Source organism: Pseudopodoces humilis, chromosome 20 (assembly GCF_049639895.1).
Source record: "Pseudopodoces humilis isolate 2021_Gansu_Grassland_sample_001 chromosome 20, ASM4963989v1, whole genome shotgun sequence".
Lineage (NCBI taxonomy): Eukaryota > Metazoa > Chordata > Aves > Passeriformes > Paridae > Pseudopodoces > Pseudopodoces humilis.
Genome location: NC_142219.1, coordinates 2259623 through 2282477, shown reverse-complemented (window position 1 = coordinate 2282477; position 22855 = coordinate 2259623). Strand labels below are relative to the sequence as shown.

General features: G+C 45.9%; 1 protein-coding gene across 4 annotated transcripts; it reads right to left on the bottom strand.

The window, feature by feature from the left end:
- Positions 1–25: 25 nt before the first annotated feature.
- RILPL1 (Rab interacting lysosomal protein like 1) lies at positions 26–21714 on the bottom strand. 4 transcript variants are annotated; one of them, XM_014253867.2, is made up of 8 exons: positions 21347–21714; positions 17910–18060; positions 13043–13161; positions 11935–12162; positions 9031–9203; positions 8423–8515; positions 5073–5160; positions 2605–2741 (listed from the first exon to the last, which is right to left on the bottom strand). In XM_014253867.2, exons 1-8 carry the CDS (start codon positions 21638–21640, stop codon positions 2736–2738), a joined length of 1152 nt encoding a protein of 383 aa, XP_014109342.1. In that variant the 5' UTR covers positions 21641–21714; the 3' UTR covers positions 2605–2735. The 4 variants fall into 4 exon arrangements, with proteins under 4 accessions (XP_005524294.1, XP_014109342.1, XP_014109343.1 ...); XM_014253868.2 differs by lacking the exon at positions 5073–5160 and adding an exon at positions 5985–6060 and having other exon boundaries at positions 2606–2741; XM_014253869.2 differs by lacking the exon at positions 2605–2741 and adding an exon at positions 5985–6060 and having other exon boundaries at positions 5078–5160.
- Positions 21715–22855: the final 1141 nt, after the last annotated feature.

Below are 22855 nucleotides of genomic sequence, written 5' to 3'. Positions count from 1 at the left end.
AAAAAGGACACAAGTCTTGCAGAAATAGGTGTTTTTCAGAAATATTTATTAAACCGTTAAAATTATTTACTGCCCAACCAAAAAAAAAAAATAAACCAACCCAAAAAATGTCAGTGATCCTGCACTTGGCAGGCAGGATTGTTACACCCCTTACCTGCCAGCATCCTGGCCCCTTTTCTAAAAGCAGATTTTCCTTGAATATTGACAAACAATACACGACAGATCTTCAGATCTTTACAAATGCTTCCCTCCGCGCCACCCTTCCCGACGGCACTTGGGGTGTGTGGCTGCAGCATTGCAAACATGAGAAGGAGTGGTTAATGCCAGCAGGTCAGGAGGGGCTACGAGGGGTTGAGGTAATGGGTGCAGAGATGGGGGAAGGCTCTCCTGCCTCGTGCAGGGGTTTGCTGTTGGCTGCAGAACTGGCCTGACAGAGCCCTGGGCTCCGCTGTACGTGCGCCAGGACTGGAGATTTCCTTTGTGCTGCACTGGCTTGGGTTGGGTCTGTGCAGTTCCATTATCCCAGCTCTTTGCTCTCAGCTGATTTCCAAAGGGATCTGCTTACTCAGGCCCACATTCTGGCGCTGTTTCTGCTCACTGCATCCCTTCTGAATGAGCCACACGACTGAACTGCACTCGGGACAGACTCAGTGGGGTCATCCATAATTTAACTGCCTGATGTGACTGTACTGCACTTTTTGTTTTCTCATATGGAAGTGAAGCCAGATCTTGCTAATTTAAGTATCATTAAATTAAGACACTCCCCCCATTTAAGAGTTGCTTTTAACAGGAGGGGGAAAATGCTGCTGTTTTAAGGATGTTACGAAAACATAACCAGGCAAAACCACATCTACCCAATACCCATGTTGGACTCTGGTCACTGGGTCTCATAAAAGGCCACATGTTCCCCCTGCCCCAAGCTGCAGTGACACCAGGGGGCACAATAAAGACTTTCCCTACCTAGAACACACAGAAGGTCCGTGTTGGAATGAAGCAGTTACAGCCAGGAGCAGGGCAGCACACAGCCCACCACTGCAAGGAGAGGTTTTACTGCCAGGGTTTTACTACAGATGGGCTAAGAACCATTTACTGCTCACACAAAATAAAAAATCCACTCTTGGATCACCCTGTATTAAAAACAACTGGCCAGCACTAATCTCTCTGGAGTCCTTTGAGAGTTCCTCCTGCACTCAGTGCCTGGAGTAGTTGGAGCTTTTTTCCAGCCTGAGCTGTATTTCCTGTCCTTGTGAGAAGCTGCCCATGGCCCTGCTGGCATGAGATCCTCCCCATGAGCAGTGCTCTCCAGCATGGACCTCCCCAGCCCACAGCCAAGGCCACAGAGACACCTCAGCCCTGTCCTCAGGTGAAGCCATGGATACATGCACCCTCTCCTATGGATACACCCTCTCCTACCTGCTGGCTTCCTCCTGGAGTGTGTGGAGAGAGGTGGGGAGTGCACTGGCACTGGGTGGGTTTTAGTGTTGGAAGGACAACCTCGGCCAGGCCTGGGGTCTCACCAGCTCAGCTGCAAAGCAGATCCAGCTCCTGGGGTTGGCTGCTGGGCTGTTGCTGGCGAGTTCAGCCCTGTAACAGGGGCTACCCAGACATCTGCCACCACCAGAGGAGCAGCCTCACACAGAATTCATCTGTTCTGCCCACATAGTGTTTAGTCAAGAGAAAAGGTTCGGGTTGTGTCTAGGTAAGTGAAATAGTTCATGTCAGCCAGCTGAGGATGTGTTTCCCTCTGAAGTTGGGCAGTCTTACCTAGACAGGAAACTGAAGAGTGACTTAATTAAAAACCTGTCTGTGGGAAAGATCTAATCCCTTTACAGCAGATGCCTGCTACACTGCCAGGAAGTCCCTGGTAAGAAGGGAAAAAATTCAAGAGTTAGGATTCCTCCCTGTAAGCAATTTGTTTTTCATTAATACTGCAGACCACAAGGCACGCTCACCTCATACATCGGCTCTTCATGCTTTAGGCACTATAAGCACAAGGGAAATGTACACTCACTGTCCCTCTCAAGGCTACTCCAGTTATCTCTGTGTCAGGTGGATTTCCAAGGGGTGACTCTGCAAGATGCCAATGCCAGTGGCACTGACAGGACACAGCAGAGCTGTGGGCTGCCACCAAGGGCGTCCAGCTGTCGAATCCCTCTTGAAAAAATTCTTACAGAAATAAAAAGCAAACAACCAATAGTGTTAACAAACAGGGTAAAAGAGTCTTTGCCCTGCACTAGATATACACTGCAAACAAACTTCTAATAATGGCACAGGTCCTTTTTTGGTTTAAAGAAGCTTGTGTTACTGTAGTTAATGCATGAACGAGATCATAGACTTGTTATTCAGCATAAAACAAGTCATCTAGAAGCTTCCATGTCCCAGGGTGTCAGCAACTGTTACTACATAGCTTGGGTTCCTGTTTGCAGCAAACAGTCACCAAGTGAACAGTGAGGGATCCCTTCTGGAGAGTCTGAAATAACCCCCGAGGTGTGCAAGGCGAGTAAAAGTGATGGAGCTGCCGCAATGCTTTACAGAAGCTACTTGTTACGAGCCTGTCGAGATCTACTGCAGCAAACCAAACACCGCAGGGCTTTAGTCACAGGTGTTGCAGGGCTTCTTGTCCTTGTTCCATGTAGGAGTCATCTCTGTTTGAATGTGACCATTCTCCAAAAGTTTCCTGGAAGTGGACATTTTTCTGTGACGCCTGCATACGTTTCTTATCACGAGAGAAGAAACTAAACCTTTCGGGAAGGGAGCAGTGAGGGAGGGAGGGAAAAGAAAGAAGAGTGTTAACCATCCTGAAAGCACTTCAAACACCCACCCCAATACACAGCACGACAAAACACCGAGCAAAAGACTCTGTTTGCATCTGCAGAAAATCAAGGCAGAGCAGCCTGATGGGAGTGCATGTCAGAATGTTGTTAGGGATGGAGTCATTGCAATCTCAAGCGTTTTGGCTACAGAAGCTTCAGGTAAGCTCTAAATGCTGTTGACTCTTCAAGGTGCAGGTATCATTTAGATGTAGGTTCCCCCTTCCCCAGCCCTCAGATAACAAAGCCACACGATCCAGGTTAGTTTCTTGGCATAAGTAAAGTGGTATCTTTGGCATTAAATCTGTGTATTTTACCACAATGCAGAAATAGAATATTTTTTTTAAGGTTGTCAGCAGGGAAGTTTACAAGATAAGAAAATAAGTGTCCACATTTTTTCCCAGTGTAGATGTTTTGAAACTTAGACTTGATTCCTGCAAAAATGAATGAATAAATGCACCTATGTGCATGAGAGTTTGCAGGATGAAGGCTCTAAACAAATGCACACGAGTGTGCACGTCATTTCCTGTCACACAGCTTGGGTGCTCTAAGATAATGACGTACGTGAACCAACAGCCATTTAATACAGCTAAGAAATACAGCTGGAAAAATCCTTAGTATCATTTTATTTGTATGGGATGAAGTTACTGGATTAGGCAAATTCAGTGTTTGTTGTGGGTGCAGTACAAGAGGTGTTAGTGCAGTGTTTAGGCCTGCTGAGAAATGCAAAAGTTGTGGTTCCAGCTGCCAGAGCACTGAGTTGGCTGTGGATCCCTTTGGTCTCAGTGCTGGGTGGGCTTCAGGAGGTGAAGATTGTTTTGCCTGCACTGAACCAAGTGTCACACAATTGTGATCCAGGACAGGAATTCCAAATACTTCCACAGTAAGGGGGTGTGCCAATATAACCTCAGCTTTGTTGGGTGGTGGAATATTGGTCAGGGCATAAACCTGGCCCTGAGTCCACGCTCACCTTCCTCAGCGTTCTCCCTCCTCCCACTCTCCCTTCATCCCCCTCAGCACCACCATCCCAACCCTCCCAGCTGCCTCATGCAGACCAGGGAGTTTCACCTTCTATGTCTCTCGATACACAGGAGGCTGGATGATAAACACTGAGAATATTATGAATAATTACTTGTTGATTAGAAAGGGAAATAAACCGCTACACAACTTAAATGCACATAAATAACAGTGCCAGCAGGACCTGAACTTTTGCATTTCCTGGCTTCAAATGTGCAGCCTTAATAGTGAAATAAGTATTTTGCACTTAATTAGCCTCATATTTTTCTACCACCTTCACCACAGGAGCTCATAAGTTCACACACGTATAATGTGTATTTTCAGGGCCAGAGCCAGCTCCAGCTGATAAAAGAAGTGACCGAGCTTTTCTACAGAGCACATTTGGTCCTGCCTGCTCAGGGTTACTGTCTGGAAGCCCACACAAAGGACTGCTGTGTTTATACAGTCAGTTTCAAATGTCAAAGCTCAGTAATTATCAGGAAATTTAGCAGGAAAAAAATAAGTTTGTAAATCTCTAAAGGGTTCAGTTTCTTTAATTCCTTCTGAAACAATGAAAATTGTTATTATGGCTAGAAAATTCTCATGGAGGATGTTTGGAAAAAGCCTGTGTGGAGAGGAAACTGTGTCGTTGCTGTAAATGTAAAGATCACTAAAGCAGCAGTTCTAATGCAAAGAGACTTTGCATTAACAATTATCAGTATGTCTTCCAGGGAGAGCCAAGAATTGGATGACAGAATTGATTATGAAGAGTTTACACTCTATTCCAAAATACATAATTAGAGACAAAATATACAGGGCATAGATAGAAAGACATGAAAGCAACAGCCTGTAATTAACAGTGGAAATTAATGTGGAAATCAGCCTCTCCATTCTGTAACTCTAACTAATTATTGCAACAAATTAGTTTAGAAACTAGTTTCTCAAAAAGCATTGGTGAGAACTGTGAATAGCCTTGCTTGGGAAGCAGAATTAACAGATGCTGGTTAGAACTGCATATTGCACCGATTTTCCAAGGAATAATGATTGGTTTAGCATGGCAACATTAAGGCAAAAGGTGATAAAATGTCAGTTTGAGGATGAGCATGGAGGACTGGGATGAGTACTGACACTGACTGGTCATTCTGATTGGCACTTTGATCCCCTGGGATCCCACTGGCAGCCAGGAGAATGCAACCAGCAGTGCTTGTTAACACAGGGTCATGCAAGAGGAAACCACAGTACCAAACATTTAAAAAAAATTCCTACAAGGGACACAAGTCTTCTTATTGGCTGCAATGTGGGATCGTCTGGAATCAATCCAGCTGCTACCATGGGCATTATGGCTGTAAAGATCCTGGTCAGGAAAGTACAGACACAGAAGAGATAAGACTGGAGTAAGGGAAAGAAAAAGCATTCCATTAAAAAGAAAAGAGGCAAACACGATACACGGGGTTACTTTGAATACAACACAGGACACGTTACAGGGAGAGGGGGATCTGCATCACCCAAGACAGCTCTCCTCAGTGAAAAAACTCTTGTTTAGGAAAAACAGTTATTGTAGCAGTTTCAATGGCTTTTGGGTTTCTAAAAGATACCACTTTCATGTTGTGAGGCAGCCTGCAACCTGGGTTGGATTTCATCAAGGTATGACCACTTCTAGCAATGCAGAGCAGAGTGCACGTTTTTGTTCCAAGAGACAAACAGGCACAGACACAATGAAATGAAGGATGAAGGTGTATGTTAAAAACTACAAACCAGGACTCTGTTGTGACTACTGGATATTGGCACGGGGTTAGAGAGGATCAGCATTACAGTTAAAGATTTCACAAGGGTTACAGTTTATACTTTCAAGTTAAAAACCAGTATTGCAGGTGAACTCTTGAAATAACCTCCTAAGAAACTCCGTGGTTAAAGGGCCTGTGTGTCTGTTCCAAAAGAATCTGTGTTACTTCTCATGCAGGAAGATGCCAACTGCAGGCAGCTGAATGCTTTTGGGAAACCTTGCAGCTGCTCTGGCAGGAGCACTTTGGAGCTGGCTCACAGCAAGACGGGTTCTTTGTGAGGGTTCAGCACTTCCACTGAGCATTAGACAATCCATGCAGCGCAGAGGCTGAGAGAGCCAAGTGCTCTGTGTCCAGCCAACCCCACACACACCTGCCAGCACACCTCCATCCGTACCTGCAACACCCTCTGTTTGTCTAGGGATTCTCCTCAGAGGTTCTCCCTTGTGCCAAATATTTTTTTGAACTGTGGACTGATGTCAATTAAAGATTAAGTTGAAATCACGAGAGACATTTCACTTGTGACCAAATGCAGCTCTCCCCAACTCACTAACTGCTGTTCTGAGATTAAAATTGAAAACAAACGGGTAAACACTGTTGGATCATTAGCAGCAGCCAGGATTTCTATTTTTATGCAACGTGGCACATCCTGAGCTGCAGAACTGACAGACACACCAGCTTTTGTAGACTGCAAGAATAGGAAGAAAACTCCTGGCTGTTTGAAGCATGACATCAGTGACAAACAAGCACATAGTCTTAAGGAGAAAACAAAAGGGTGTTTTCTGCTCCAAACAGAGGGAGCATTTTTAATTCTTGGACTTTTCCTCTTCAGTAAAGCCTCCTGGTTATATTATTTCATTAAAACTCTGTCATGTGATGTGGGAGAGACAAATGTACGAGTCAGTCAGTCTGAGATCAGAACTCAGAGACTGCCCCAAACGTGCCAACCCAGAAAAAATGCTGATTTCTGTAGCTTCTGTTTTCCTTTCTTTATGGACTTGCAGCACTGAATCACCTGAGCACATCTTGGTTGTCAGAGGTTACACATCCATATGGCTCATTCCCTCAGACTCTGTGTGCTGAGGGGAAAAAGGGCACATTGCACAGGCAAGCACAAAACTTCCCTTGGGAGGGCTCCTATCTTTGTACTTCAGCTTTTTGTTTAACCAGGAGGAAAACTCTGAAAGAGAGGGAAAAGCAAACCCATTTTTCCTCTGTAAAGGCACTCTGCATGCAGAAAGCAGCGCTGCAAGTTTTTCATGACATCACTGGGTACAGAGTTCATGTGCCAGAGTGTTCCCCAGGCAGCCAGAGGGACCCTGGAGAGGGAGAAGGGAGCTCTGGAGACACCTTGCAGCAGGCAGGGACTGCAGCTGGGGCAGGAGGGTGCTGGGACAGGACAGAAGCTACACTTGGCTTCTTTGGTTTGCCCAGCAGTGACATTTCCTGACTTCTTAAAGCCCAACTACAAATACAGTGTTGACAACACACAGAGAGGGGAGGAGGGAAGGAAAATAAAACCCCCTAGATAGAAATCCTATCCAGACAGGCTGCAAGAATGAGACAAACCTGAAAACTGTTACCATCCTTCAAATTACTCTGGTAGACAGTTTTATATTCCCTTATTTAACATGATGGCTAAGTGGAGAGAGAGCAGAGTGAAACCTGGGGACAGAGCATGACATCTAAAAGAAGTAATTTCAGCTTAGGCAGAGTCAAAGCTAATACCTCACCAACACCTGCTCTGCTTTACAACCTCTATTTACATTTTTATGCTGCCTTTGCTTCATCAAAGGCACCATTTCAAATCAAACATGGAAGCTGCACAACACAAACTGTGTGAGCTGAAACCAACCATTCCCTACAACAGAATTTGCTTAAAAAAGCTCTAAAAGAAATGTAAAAGAAAAGAGAAACTTTACAGTGAAGATCTTGTGCGACACAGTATCATCATCATCATCATCATCATCATCATCATCACCACAGCTGCAGAATGAAAAGTGAAGTCCAAACTCATATTTTCTACTCATGTGAGAGGAAAGGTTCTCTCAGCACAGACAGAAGCTGCAGTCTACTGCAAATAATCAACAATGCCCTCCTGACTTCATGGTGCTTTGGGTCAGTCCAAATCTTCCTATGGAATTTACTCTCACTCAGGGCTGTTATTGAACAAGGACTGAAGGTTGTGGATGTGGGGACAGGATGGAAGAGCTCTTTATATGGAAACAACTGTTCCAAAATCACCTATGCAGTTAAAAATGTTAAGCTCCCAGTATCACAAAAATACCAAAGAGTTGCTATGAGATTAGAAGACTTAATTTGGAATATATAAATGCACAGGAGGGAGTTTCAACAGAGAAAAAGACTGGCCAACACAGTGATTTCATACTTAAGTGATAAACTAGTAACAGCACATCTCTGACAACAAGCTTTGGTTCCAACAGCAGCATTAAGATTTCAGAAAACAGGTGTGGTTCTTTTAGCCAAACAAGTGCCCATCCTCTCAGCTGCAAATTTGCTCAGCAAACAGAAAGTTTTTGTGCTGCCCACGTAGTGCAAGTCAGGGTCTAAAGGCTTCAGTCAACAGGGAAATTGGCACAGTGAGGTCATGGGAAAATGATAATTCAAGACTGAAAGTTGTCCCAGATCTAGGCAAAAGTTTTGGCTAAAACCAGCAGTTGTTCCACATCTGCCAAGTGCTCATTCAGTGTCTCTCTCATATACAGTAGGAATGTGGTTATCTAAATTTTTAAAGTCTTTAAAATAGTCCTATGCATAAGAAATATTTGGTATTTACAGACTATACCCAGTATGCTTAATAAAGATGCTACTTACAGTCGTTTGATTCCAGATTCAGGCTGAGTTGAGGGTTTTGGCTGAATTATGGGTGTTGGCTGTGGGGATCTAGTTTCTTCTTCCATTTCCTCACTTGAAAGAAAGAAAAGATAATTAATGTTCTCCTCCCAAGCCATGGAAGCACTTTGAGATCTACAATTCAACCTGAGGTAGCAATGTTGATGAAGGAATGCAAAAAGATCTGTTCAAAACCCATTCAAATCAACTGAAGATTTTTTTATCAACCAAGGATCAGCACCTAGAACTGGGTCTCCATTCAATATTTTCTTCCCATTGCGACAAGGAGAGGAAGAAGAGGAATGGATAGAATAAAAGGTCTAGAAGTTTCATTTTAGACCCACTCCTATCCTCATTTTTGAAATTCAAATGTATTAAATGTTTGTAATCTTTCTAGGATTCAGGGCAGACCTGGGAGTTAGGAAGGACAAGGTTCAAGGTTCAAACTGAGGCTGTATTCCTGCAGTCTCTGCACAAGCCTGTGCAGAAACACAAATTTGAACAGAACTTCAGAGCACATTTGTTGTTTCTAAACCTGCCCTGTGGCTCCCCTGAGCATATCATTCAGCAGGAGAGGAGATGTAACCCACCTTTTGTAATATAAAAGCTCCTCTTGAAGCAGAAACACTCGAGATTTCAGTTCATTCCTCTCATGAAGGACATCCCGGAGCTCCTGCAGGGTGAATCTTGGGCGATTGGGATCTTTTAAGTCCAATGCCATCTTTTCTGACTCAGAGAGACAATCATCATTGTTTGGTTCTGCCTAGGGAATTAAATGCGGGCTTTAAATTCACCATCCAATTCAAATGTCCGATTTTTGATAAGTCAGTTTTAGGAATTCATAATTTTAACAAATGGAATAAACCAAACATCAGTTTTTTATATTAACACTGAAAAGGTTATGCACTTCCTTCCAGCTCTTCCCATAAAGAGGTGTCTTCTTATAATGTAATATAAAAAGTGGAGATTTAAGTTTCTATCCCCACTTATGCTTTCATTAAAAACCAGGAGGGGTGTTAGCACCAGATCTGGCTACAAAGTGGCAGAAAACTGCAGATGAGGTGTTTATACACCTGCACTCTTGCCTCTTCTTTTCCTCTAAGAGTTCACTGGAAGCTTGGAGGAGTTTTATCTCCCACCACCCAGTTTCTGTGGCTCCCAGCAAGCCAGAATTTGCTCTCTAGGTATGAGTCTTGATTCCCAGGTCTGTGGGGCTGCTTCCTGTCTCCTCTAGCATTTGCTCAGAACTCTGTGGCACAAACTGCTTGTGAAAACATGGTCTGTGTAAGCACTGCACACAGGAGACCATTGCTCAGGTCCTGTACTGTTGTTCCACTCAGGGGCTGCACAGAAATGATGAAAAATCACAAGGTCTGGGAAGGGTACTTGGAATTGAGATTCTGAAAAGCAGCTGCAAACCTTAAGAGGTCTGCAGGATTTATAACAATACAAGTAAATGCAGGACACTCTGTTCCAGGGAAATACATTTGAAATGTAGCAAAGTCCATTTGAAATGTGATGCTTTTTGCAAGGACTGATAGAAACCAGCACATGAAATCAGAGCTGCCAGCAGCCAGATCAGCCACTCGCCCTCCTGGGAGGATGCAGAGATCAGTCTCAGAGCTCCTGTGTGGCAGTGACAGCTTGGTGGGATACAAGCTGGAAATTTCAGGAGTTGAGTAGTGAAATTCCTACACAGTCCATTATTTGTAACCCTGACCTTATCCTCTTCTAAGCTGCTGTGTTTGTGAAATGGTTTTGCAATACACTGATCCGTGGTTTCAGGCTGAACTTGGCTAAGGCTGGTGCAAGGTGAATTTCAGGTGAATTTCAGTGCCTGTCCTGCAGGGATGAGGCAGTGGAGTGATGCTCACTTGGGCACTGTTTGATCACCCTTTTCATCCAAACACGTTCCATTGCACAGACTACATGGAATTAAGATTGATGCAACCTTACTAGAGGCTCAAAGGAAATTAGCCAAACACTTTTCCTCCTCTTCACCCCTTAGATATAGCTCTGAGCTGGTGTCTCTTCTTTTGGTTGTATATTTGCCCCAAATAAGCTATTTTTGCTAGATTTGGCTCAAATCAGCAAAGACTGAGCAGCCTGTACTCGATGCAAATGTCCTTGACTGAGGCCAACAAGCAATGTCCATTCTGGAGCATGCAGCTATTCCAGCTTTCTGCTTGCCACTGCAATTCCTATGTGAGCAGTGCCCTGGCACGGGGAGCAGGGACGGCTCTAATTAGAAGAGGTGCCATTGCCATGGAACTGATGAGTTGGAGAGAGGTGAAGAATGCATCCTTTCTCTGCAGACACTGAGGACACTTTCACTCCTGCTGGCTCCAGGCCTGGGCTCCCCAGCCCCGTTTACAAAGCTGGGTATCCTGAATTAACAGCAATGAAATAATCCTTTTCATTATTAATACAGTGCTTGCCCGTTTGGCAGTGACATGACAACACTGGCTGTCACATTCCCAGGGGACCAAGGTACCTCATCAGCACTTGTCTCTGCTTTTTGATGTGTATTCCTGCCTGTTGCCAGTGAAATGGATGTTTCAGTGGATGTTTCACTCTCTGCTGCAGTCTGTCAGGCATTTACACCGTGGAGCTCTTACCAATGCATCAAGCTGAACAACTCTGTGTGACAGAACTCCTCTCAGTTCTTAAATATCACGACACCCCTTATTGCATTTCCTACTCAAAGAGTAGTAAATCTACTAGATCTAGAGTAAGGATGGTAAGAGCATCATTAGGAGAAAGAAATGCAGTATGTTTGCTTCAAGAATAAAAAAGTAATGTTATAGGCACAAAGAAAAATACCAGGAACCATAAAGAGGACTAAGGGATAAACAGATCAGTGCATCTTTTTCTCAGGAAGCTCCCCTCAGGTTTGCATTCCTGCTGCTCTGATCTCAGCCCAGCTTCATTTGCAGACTGTCACTTTGCCTGTTCTGCAAGAGCCTGGCTCTGCCAGCGGGAACATTTGCTTCTCACAAACATCTGTGCTCACAACACTTCACTGCACAAATTCTAATAGGAAGCAAAAGCAGAAATAAGGCCAAAGTTGATTCCTCTAAAAAAGTGCCTTGAAATATTTATATGTTGATTTGGTAGCACTTAACCAGCTTAGTCCTGACTGATCCAAAGTGCCATAAGCACTGCAGGGACCAGGTGTGCAGAACTCTGCCCTGACTCTGGAACTGCTTCTGGCACAGTTTCTGTTCCACTGTGGTTCATCTGCCACTGTCACCCCCGTGCACCCCTGTGACCCATCTGGCCTTGAATATTTGCAGATCTGGCAAAGCTGAAGCTACTGTTGGCTGTTTGTCTTTGGAAAACCCAGACTCTCCAAGGAATTGGTTTGTTTTCCTTTGGGGGAAGGGGTAGGTGTGTACATACCACAGCCCTGCCAAAAGGCAAAGAGGTACTTGGTATGAAGTCCAAAGCTTTTTAAAAGGCTGTTTAAAAAAATGATTCAAAGTGCCTCTTACCTTTACTTCCTCCCCATTTTGGCTGGCCTGGGTGTTCTCACCCTGCAGCTTTTCTCTGAGCTTCCCCAGCTCTGCTCTCAGGCTGCCCATCTCCTGCTCCTTGGTTTGCAGATACGCTTCCAACTCCACCTTCTGCTCAATCAGTGCCTTCCCCTGGGCCTCAACCACCGTGATCCGGTGCCGCAGGTCGTGGTTAATTTTCATCAACCTGTTCTGCTGCTGCTGAAGCTGCAGAACATCCATGCAAGAGCTCAGGATCCATTCAGCCACGATGGCGCAGTCCCAAACACCATCTTAAAGTAGTGGGTTCCTGTTGCATTTAATCTGAAAAATTTCCCCCCCTCTCCTCACCCCCAGATTAGTTTTTCTAATATCTAATTATCTACTACAATTTCAGTCACCCAAATTTAATTGATTTCTAGAGTAAATTCCCCCGCACAGGGAGTTTTTCAGATAAAAGCAAATCCATCATTTCTGATATTAGTTCGAGGATAGGGTGCCTTATGGGATTCTGAATCAAATCTTAACCCAGGGGAGAAGAAAGACAAGACAGAGGAATCCTTAGTGTTCAGTTTATAAGCCCTTTGCTTTGAGCTCCAAGGTCTCTCCTAAGACAGGATGTGACCTGCTGGGTGTGTGTGGACAGCCCCAACTCGAAAGGCTGCAGTACCTGCCAGAGGCACTTGGACAGAGCAGAGATCACCTAGGCCAGGAAAGTCCCACGGCCTAAGGACATGAGGCAGAGTGAGGAATGGGAAGCAAAATATGGGTAAGCAGGTCATTCCACAGAAAGTGCCAAACCTCATGTCATGCCTGGAGTCACAGCGGAGTCTGTGACTCATCTGAGGCTGAGCCTGAACAGGTCACTGCTGGTGGCCTGGGCTGAGCAGTGCCCTTCTCATGCAGAAGTGATGCACACTGCACCTCTGGTGTGGGACTGCACTGAAGCCTGACCATTCTGCACACTCCACAGCTCTGCTGGACACTTCAGTTGCAGGACTATTAATCCAGCACTCTTTACACTTTCTGTATTTACTTTAAACTCAAAACCAGGCTATGGAAGAGTGGGTGAAAAAGAAGAGAAATAGGAAGACCAAGAGCCACTTACAGCCTCTACATCCTCATTTTTAAGTCCAAGTTCCCGGTCCTTTGCCCTGATTTCATCTCTCTGTTTATCTACCACTTCCTTCAGCTTCTTCATGACTTGCCGCTCTCTCTCTGACATCCCTGGTTAAAAAAAAAAACAAAACATAGAACACAAACTAAGGACAGTCAGGAGCTGCTGAGGCTGAGAACAATAACAATGAGAAATATTTAAGTAGACTCTGGAAGTTGCCTGCTGGTAGAATTACAGAGATGCTTTAGAGGTTACTTCAAGGGTAACAGAGAACACTGATGACAGAATCCACTCCATAAAGCCACTGCACAGAGACTCCTTAAAAAAGGAACTGACAGTCCTCAGAAACATTTATAACAGTGAGTGACAGTGCTGCATCTTGTTGCCTTAGTAGTTTTACATCAACGTTCACACCATGCCCCAGGGAGCTTGGTTATCTCTGTGATTGTCTCTGGAATCAGCTGGCCAAGGCCTTGTGAAAATTGTAAAAAAGATGGTCTGGATCTTCAATAAGATGTAAACAACATATCACTGTTGTGGATTGCATCTGGATCCAAACCAGCGGAGGAGCACTGAACTAGACTGATTTTTAGTTGAAATCCAGTTTTGTGTTTGGTGAAAAGAAAATTAAACAGGACCTTCAGAGGGTACCCCCACCCTGAATGCAGAACCAAAATTTAGTTTGAATTATGGTCACATATTTTCTCCTCATGTTTTGCCACCCTTTTCCCATCCTATTGTGTGGTAATTCATATTTAGAGTAACTGTACTTGAGAAAAAAAATACTTCATAGCATTTCACTGGTGAAAGGAGTTTGGAACATTGCCAAGAACACAACACTGATCCTGTCTGAAAATAAAGAATGGGTTAGATTCACCTTAAATCTGACCAATGAATCATTAGGAAATGTCATAAACCACAAAACAGGAAGCATTCTTCTATTTGCCATTGCAGAGATAACTTGGACCTGGCACTGCAGTGATGGGCTTTTGAGAGCAGACACAGACCAGAGATTTTAACTCAGTGAGATGATGAACCTCCTGCCCTGACCTTCCCTGAGATGGCACAGAGATGTGCAGTCTGATGGTCCTGAACTATCACATGAAATCACCTTGCACAACATCCTTGAAGATGAAAAACCCTGCAACCAGGGCAGTGTGTGGCTCCTCTGGCCAAAATCCAGCCCAAGCAGGAGCTCAAATCCAGGGTCTGCTGCTAACTCTACTAATTTTGGCAAAGTACTTTGTTATGTGGGTCTTCAGCTTCTTCCATTTATGAACTGCAAGTGGTGCTAATTCACTCCCCACTCTGGGGTGGCTGGAAAGTTGCTTCCTTTTTAATATATTAAAGCAGCTCCCACATCAGAAATATGTATCTTTATGCATCAAATGCATCCAGCCAGGAAAGGCTCTACTTTCCAACATCAGCTCAGACTTTCTGGTTTTGTTCTTCCCTCATCAGAGAAATCCAGAGTTGTTCCCATAAGAGAATTTAGCTGCATGTCTTTAGGAACTCCAGCTCACAGGTCAGCTACAGAATGAACTGATGGATGATAGAATAGAGCAGGACAAACCTCAGAGAAGGAAAGGGAGTAACTGGTGGATGTGGACTCTCATGCAGGGAGTGGAGCAGAGCAAACAGGGGGAACAGCAGCTCCAATCCTCAGTGCTAAAGGACCAGAGCTGTGGTTGTGCAGAGAACAGGGAACTGCTCTGCTGGGAAAAGGACTGGTGGTCAGGCTGGCCAGGGATTTGGTTCACAGGATGTGTTCCTGTCAAACCCCAGAAAAGAACTGCCAGTGACACGGTGTTCACAGTCTAGTATTACCTTCTCTTCCCTTTTAATTCTGTGGTACATTGCCTGCTCTATTTCTGGACCCTGGTTTTTATCAGCTCTGTGCTGCTCTGGGTTCTAGCTCTTCACAGGGTAATTTTAATTCTTTGGTGTGGTACCAGCTCATACCCACCAGGGAGAAAAAGTGTCACAAACACAAACTGCTGCTTAACTATTCTAAAAGATCCACATTCCTCTACCACAACACAGGTCTGGTACTTCTCTGCACTCACAAACTTCTGCAGGCTCCTGGATCCCCTCACTGCAGCCAGTCTCAGGGCTGTATCATCAGCTGTATTTAAAACCAGAAGAATCCAAAACTTTGCCCTGAAGTAGAGGGACTGCTGTGAAACTTTAGACTGGTGAAGAGGTAGCACTGGTGAATGCAGCTGTATCCATTAGTAGTTGTGAGATGCTTTGAGATCTCTAGATAGCAGGTGCTATTTAAAGAAAAAGTACCATTCAGTGCTGACTACTTTTCCTCCCACTGTGCTCATTTTTCTTGCTAACATTTGGTGAACCTAAAAGGCTTCAATTGTGTGCACAGATCACTACAAATTTTATTTCAGGAAGTGGGGGGGGAAAGGAAAGGTGGGGAATTTTGTGAAACAGTCACATCTCCTGCCATTTCCTCAGGCACTAGGAGAGAGGAGAGGGAAATCACTAAGTGCCCTAAATGTAAAATAATTATCTCTAAATGGTTCAAACTCTAATAACTGTAAGATCTTAAATGGCACACCCAGCCAGCTTCCCCAGACACATCCTATGAGCAGCTTCCTGTGGGTTGCTGTGATCCTGGTGTTGTTCCAGCAACAGAAAGGAAAGCAGCTGGAGGGGAGGACACCAAAAAAAGAAAGAAATAAACTGGGGGGGGGGGGGGGGGGGCGGGAAATAACATTCTTTATGTTTAATGATCTGTTCAGTGCTGTGTCCATACTATATCTATCACTACAGGCCAAGTGCCAGGCAGAACCTGTGGCACCATTACCAAAATACTCAAAACAAGTTCAACACCTCTGTTGAAGGGAACTGTAGGTCCTGCAGCACAGGAGGGTCACACAAGTGCTGCCATCCTGCTGCCTGTCCCTTCCCACAGCCAGGCTGAGACAGCAGCTCCCCTTCAGTGGCACAGCAGCCTGCTCGTCCTGTTTGACACACTTGGGTCAAGTTTGCATGTGGCATTTTCCTAGGATATTCCAATCAGTCAGCAGTCAAGCAGTGCTCTGTGCAAGGGAGGAGTCGCTTTAATGGGTGTTACAGGCTCATCTTTAACCCCTCCCTTGTGTTTTGTGCTCTCCCACAGGTCCTTCCACATGAACCCTGCTCTGCTCAGACTGCACAGAACACTCCTACTTGCACAGGACTGCCTCTGCCTCTCCCACGAAAACTTCATCATGCTCAAATGAGGCTCTCAGAGTTAATTGGCAAGATTGACTCTCAAGGTCTTGCACACCCAAATCAGTGGCCTCAGTTGCCTGTGTAAAATAACCCCTCTCCCTGTCTGGTGAGTAAGCAGTGAGCTGCTGATCCCTGGGGCCAGCGCTGAGGGGAGACACGATCACAGTGCTAAACCATGCTCAGATAGGAGCATTGGAGTCTGCTCAAAATTAGTCCAGCTAATTGTCCAGTATTATAATAATTAGTCCAGTATTGAGCATGAAATCCTGCCTCTCTGGACTCTACATCAGAGACTGAAAAACAGCAGAACTGCTTTCTGACACTATCCAAACAAGTAATTTGAGACAAATCTATCCCTGCTCATTAATGACAATATGTCCTAAAAGAAAACCAGTTGGGTTTGATATTATAGATCCCAATAATTAAATGGGGTTGATATAAATTAAAGATTTCACTTAAACTGAATGTTTTGGACAAAGAATATCAGTGATCTCAGAATCTAAGCTCTGGAATGGGCTTATAGGTTTTGTTTGTGTTGTCATACATGGGTAGACAGTAAAAATAACAAGAAAAGCACGTCTGGCATTTGCTTGGCTGGCTGGATGTGAAGAGTATGGCTATATTTAAATGCAAGCACATGAGCTGCAGTGAGCTAGATAGCCACTGGAAGGGAAAAAAAAAGAAGGAAAAAAAAAAAGAAAAGAAAGGGGAAGCTGGTTCTTTATAACACAATGTCAGTCTTCATAGTCCATGACTCATTACTGCCATTCTGAATTTTGCATGGAGGTTGTCAGCCTGATGTTGAGCTACTTCTTTGCCACTAATTGACTCCTAAATTGAAAGCATTGCATTTGTTGTTAAAAGTATCTTGAGAGGCTTAACAATTTTTACTTTTTGAAGGTTTCATTGTACTCTTCCCCAGTGCAAGTGAGCAGCACTGAGCCTCAGGGAGAGAGCAAGTGGAACTTCCACAATGTTGGACAGTTTCATTCACCTCCAGCAAGCCTCCATTTAATCCCAGCCTCTGGAGCCTGGAGAAGGAATCCCTTCATTCCTAATGCTCACTGGAGAGCTGTGATGGCTCAGCTGTGTGTGATCTGCTTTCAGACTGCTCAGTCAGGACATTGGGAAATGGAGTTGGGATCTCACAACCTTGAATTCTTTGCTGGGAATGGTGGAGCAAAGGGACATGTATTCCTCTGCTCCTGGGAAAGAGCTGTTGGCTGAGCTGTGGGTCAGAGCCGAGACTGGCAATTGTTTCAGTTGCTGCAGTGAGATCTACCTGCCCTTGGTTTTGTGCATAATGTGTGAAATAAACACTTGAATGGATTATTCTGTTTGTGTTAAAAAAAAACATAAGGAGGGCTTCAGAATATTTTATTCTGAAGAATAACAAAATATTGAGAACCCAAACAAGTGACAGACCAAAAGGTGTATCTAGACTTTACTTCCAGAGATGCTTCTCAGCCAAACAAAAAGTAAAAATAAATAAGCAAACAAGACTTCAAAACCCAGATCTGAATTAATCTACAAGGAAAAACCACACCAGAATATCCAGTCAAAGTATTTTGATAAAGTATTTCTTTTTGTAAGAAAGCAAGGACTGAAATTGAAGTAGCAAACTTGCCTTCATGCTTCTGAAATTCCTCTTCTGTGAAATTAATGTCTTTGTGAGACAAGTTTGTCATCAGTTGTTTATTCTCCTCCTGCAGCTGTGCAATTTGGGTAAGAAGATCCTGTGCTTCTCCTCTCCAGACATCCTCCACCAGTTCTAATTCCTACAAGGTAGATCAGGACAACACATATTTTAAAATATGTTAAGAGTCTTTGCCTGGACCATTTACAGATCAAACTAGTAATGATCCTACTGATTCTTATGGAAAACAATTAAATGAGAGTACTTTGAGTTTCTTAGAAGACATCTGCTTTTCTAATGCCACCACCAGGAAATCAGCCACCACAGTCCCCTTTGCTATATGCTGAACGTAAATACCTGAGGGGATCATTCCTGATGCAAACATTTTTGACATGCCAGTTACCCAAAGGATGGCTCCTTATGCCTTGCTTTGATGGGAGGACAAGGTTAAGGATGCAGCTGTGCTAGAAAAAGAACCAAACACAAGCACCAATTCCCTCCTGCATCCCAGGAAAGCTGTTAGAAAGCCCCCAAAGCATCCCAGAGCAAGGGCCAGGAACTCAGGGCTGGACATGCTCATTCTGACAGAACAGCCTGGGCTACACTCCTGTTATGAAACACAAATGTAAATTGATGAGTGTGTGATCCAGTTCAGCAAAGCCAGAGCTCCTGGCGCACGTGGTGAACACAAGCCCAAACCCTGCTGCTTCCTATGTAAATTGTTCTCTTGGAATGTCCTGGGTGGTGTCTGCGCCATGGCAGCCAGGCCAGTCAAAACAGCTCCCATTTGTGGGGACACTCTGTGTCAAGAGCAGCTGTCACCAATCCTCATGAAGGTCAAGTCAGGACAAAAAGTAAAACATCCTCAAGCAAAACAGTTGTATTTAGAGCCTTGCTTGTTCCAAAAGCTTTTCTATATCTCACTTCTGCAGTGGGGGGCATTCCCTGCTCCATTTTCACTTATGTTCTTCAAACAAAAAGCTGCATGCAAATCCCTGGAGCCAGGCTGAGTCACCGCTGACTTTCACATCCATCCACATGCCCCTTTCCTACCTAACGACAAAACACATTCAGACAACAACCCAGCCAAGCACAGCTCGAGGCTAAAATAAACTCTGCTGAGAGATTAAAGGATAGCTCTCTGCTTTGAATGAATGCTCTGATAATGTGAACTCATGTTCCTGGTGACTTTTGGGTCCAAATGCCATTTTATTCCAGCATTTATTACTGTATTGCTGCTAAAAGTGTTGCAGAAAACATTATGTGGCAAAGAATAATAAATAGCAGAGGTGTGGTAAGCTATGCAGAGCTAATTATTAAAAAGGAAAGAAATTGTCATTAATCACCTATTTTACCTGAAACTCTTTAACTTGAGAGAAAAGTAAATCTGTAATGAAATTGATATTTCCAAAAACCTGGACTATTTACAGTGATGCTGCCTGCTACAACTCTGTAGCTAAAATAACGCAGTGACCTATTTTAGCAATAAACCAGCACATTCATCACTTACAAGCATATTGATAAAACCAAAATGGAATGCATACAAACCCCCAAACAACCTAAACTTATATCACTTATATGTGGCTGCACTGTAAACACACAGCTATGCCAAGGTTTGCCTGGGCAAACTTTGTCATTTTACTGCTACTGAAGAGCCCAATGAATTGGAGCAGAAATTAACTTCTGAGTCCTCATTAACGGAAGTTCCAGACAGGGGAGGCACATCCATGGGCCAGGCAGCTCAGGAAGCCCCAGGCAGTGGGTGCTGAGCCAGAGGACACGTAAAACAGATTCCCACATAAAGTTTAAGTGCTGAAATCTCATTAACTGATGCTTGCAAGGACCACTAAAAGCTTTTCTGGGTGGTTTTTGGAGGCTTTGAGGTCAAAAACTATTTCTCAGTATCTATTTTTTTCTGCTTATCAGACACCTCTCCTGTGAAAGAGTCTTCAAACCCTCACACTGGAACAGAGATGTGAGACCACAGTTCTATAGGGACATGGTGAACTAGGAACCAGCATGATTAAAAAATGGTATGTATTATGCAGTTTATTTTCCTGTTAAAATCTGTTTAGACTGAAGTAGATTGTTTAAACACTCCCTGAGCCACTTGATGACCCTCAGAGAAGCTGACAGAGCAGAGCAGAGGTGGTTGACTGGCAGAGAGATCAGCTGACATGTTCAGGAAACTTTTTAATACTTACAAGAACTTCAGAAACATCTACACAGAACAACTTGTACAATGACACTGGGTCGGTTCAGTATCCACTTCATGCAGCCTTTGGTAAATATCCAGCATATTTGTATCTATTCTCTAGACCTTCTTTTTTCATACTCCTGAGCCTTATCAAGGCTTTGTACATTAAATGTCTTTTATCTTCCTTTTCAGACACTGCCCTGAGACTCCCTCTGCAAAATGTTGCAGGGTTAATCCTGGATTTTCCATATGCTAGGTGGAAGTCCTTTAGCTGTCTCTTTTTAAAATATAAAACAGGGATTTATCCAGTTGAGCCAAACCTTGAAATTTGGGGTCTCTCTTCCAGAAACCCCCTGTCTCCTGTTTATCCTGATTCTGTGTGTGGAATCAGGAACGGCATGAGGCAGCAGTGATGATTTAGCACAGTCATTTACCAGAAGAAACATTTCTTACATCAGTTATCTAGACGGTTTGAAGAGTAGATCTGCTACTTTTACTGCAGTAACTGGAGCATGCTGTCCTGCAATAACAGGGTATGGGAAATGCTCTCTGCCTTGGGCTTTAATGGGAGTGGGGTCAGGGAATGCTATGACCACCCCAGAACAAGTCAATGCACATCTTGCCATAAGAGCAGCATTCCGGCAGAGCGCTCTTCCCTACTCTTCAGCTCTAGCTCTGCTCTCTGAAATCACTGGGTTCTCCATCTCTCGCTTATGACTTGCCTAACCCGAAGTCTGTGCCAGGAAAACTAGACTGCTAAATCATTCCCAGCTCTGGAGAGTAAAGTGTATTCTTGTCAGTGACCTTTCCTGGCCTAGCAGGAAGCAGCACTGTCCTCTCGCCGGGAGAGGGGATGGAGCAGGAGTCCTAACCGCGGAGACACAGGGGAAGGAAATGCAGTGACTGGGGGAAGGGGTGGAGAAAGGGAAGGAGGGAGGAAACTTCCAGGAGGGAAGGAAACAAAAAACAACAACACGCCCAAAGCCTCAGCGACGCTAAGGCAGCATCCGCGCCGAGCCCGTGAGCCCGCCCGGGCTGGACCGCACGCGTGCCCCGCCCGCTCCCGCGGCTCCGCGGCATCCCGGCCCGCACCCCGGCGTCGCTCTTTGTTTTCCCGGCGGCGGCGGGGGGAGAACGGCGGCGGGGGGGCCGGAGCCCGGCTTCCCCCAGGGCGGCTGCGGCAGGCGGGGGCAGCCCTGCCCCGCCGCGTCCCCCCGGCCCCCGCCCGCACCTTCTGGTGCTTTCGCTCCTTCTCGATGCGGTCCATCCTCTCCAGACGCAGGCGGTCGAGCTCCAGGCGCAGCTCCTCCATCTCGGGGTTGATGTGGTTGCGGCTCACTAGCACCTCCAGGATCTCCAGCACCCGGACCACCTTGGGCATGAGGCGGGCGATGGCCTCGCAGCCGTGCTGGTCGATCACCCGCTCAAACTCCTGCCCCACGGCCGAGGCGATGTCGTACACGTCCATGACCGTCAGCTCCGCCGCGTTCTTCTCCAGGGCGGGCGGCGCCCCGCCGCCGTCCATGGCTCGCCCGGCCCCGCGGCGCCCGCATAGGCGGCGGCGGGGCTCGCTCCGGGCGGGGCGGTTCCCCTGCAGCCGCTCCCGCTGCCCCACGCCCGGGACGCGGCCCCCGGCAACTCCCGCGAACTCCGGGCGGCTCGGCCGGGGGTGTTTAAACTTGGCCGGGCGGCGCTGGGGGAGCGGCGGCGGGAGGCGGGCGCGGCGTCCCCGCCACCACCGCCCCGCCGCCCGCGGCCAATGCCCGGCGCAGGGCGGGCCGGGGGCGGGCCCGCCCATGCCCGCGGGCCCCGCGCCTCCCGGTTCCCGGAGCCATTCCCGCCGGGAGGAGTCGCGGGGGACTTCGCTGCTCCGCGGGGCTTTGTTTGCCCCCTTCGGAGAGGAGCATCGCCAAGCGCGGGCGCTCTTCGCTCGCTGCTTGTGCCGAGCATCACCCGGAGGGCTCTCGGTACCGTCCGGGGAGCGCAGCCGCGAGTTTGAGCGGGCAGAGCTCGAAGCTGCCCGTGTTCGGGGTTCGGGTCCCACGCAGACGATGCCCTACGCTGGAGTGGGTTCGCAGCAGGGGCAGGGGCCGCAGGTGTGTCCGTGGGACCCAACAGCGACCGCAGTGTCCGGAGCTGACACGTCCGGACCAGGATGGACGGGAGGCGATGTTCCCCTGCTCCCGAAGAGGACGGAGGCTGACGGATGCACATGGAATGGGGTGAACGAGCCGTGCTGCAGCGCACACAGCAGCTGCACATCAATATTAGGGGTTTTAGGTTCTTCTCCGCAAGAGCACAGAAAGAGTCTTTTCTGAGCACATGTTCCGAGAATCAGTGGAGATTTTACACATGCAAGCAGCTTGCTGGCATGGATCCACTTACAGAAGAATTTAAATGAAACCAAAATGTATTTTTCTGGTCAAATGTATTTTTGCTTTCAGGTGTGACTGTGAAAGTTTGGATCTTTCCATAGGAAGAGATGCTCCAGATGAGTCTCTACAAATAAGTTAAATGTGTCTGGAAATAATTTTAGTCCTGCCATTTGCTGTATGCAGAGTAGGAAGGATGCATTTTATTTTGGACAAGATATGATGAATAATATCAAACACTGGAGCTAGTGAGGAGAAATAGCAGCGGGGCTGCAAAAGCCAAGCCTGGAATGACTTTGACACATGCTGCATGTTGTGAATACAGTATTAATTACCTACTTTTGGCAGATGCAAAATGCCAGTGCAGG

Bases quoted from the DNA above. Each gene is read 5' to 3' on its own strand.
- RILPL1 (XM_005524237.3), bottom strand. From the start codon at position 21,640: ATGGACGGCGGCGGGGCGCCGCCCGCCCTGGAGAAGAACGCGGCGGAG. The intron at 18,061-21,346 runs GTGCGGGCGGGG...TCTACCTTGTAG, and splicing joins AGGAGCGAAAGCACCAGAAG to GAATTAGAACTGGTGGAGGA. The intron at 9,204-11,934 runs GTAAGAGGCACT...TTAATTCCCTAG, and splicing joins AAAATGGGGAGGAAGTAAAG to GCAGAACCAAACAATGATGA.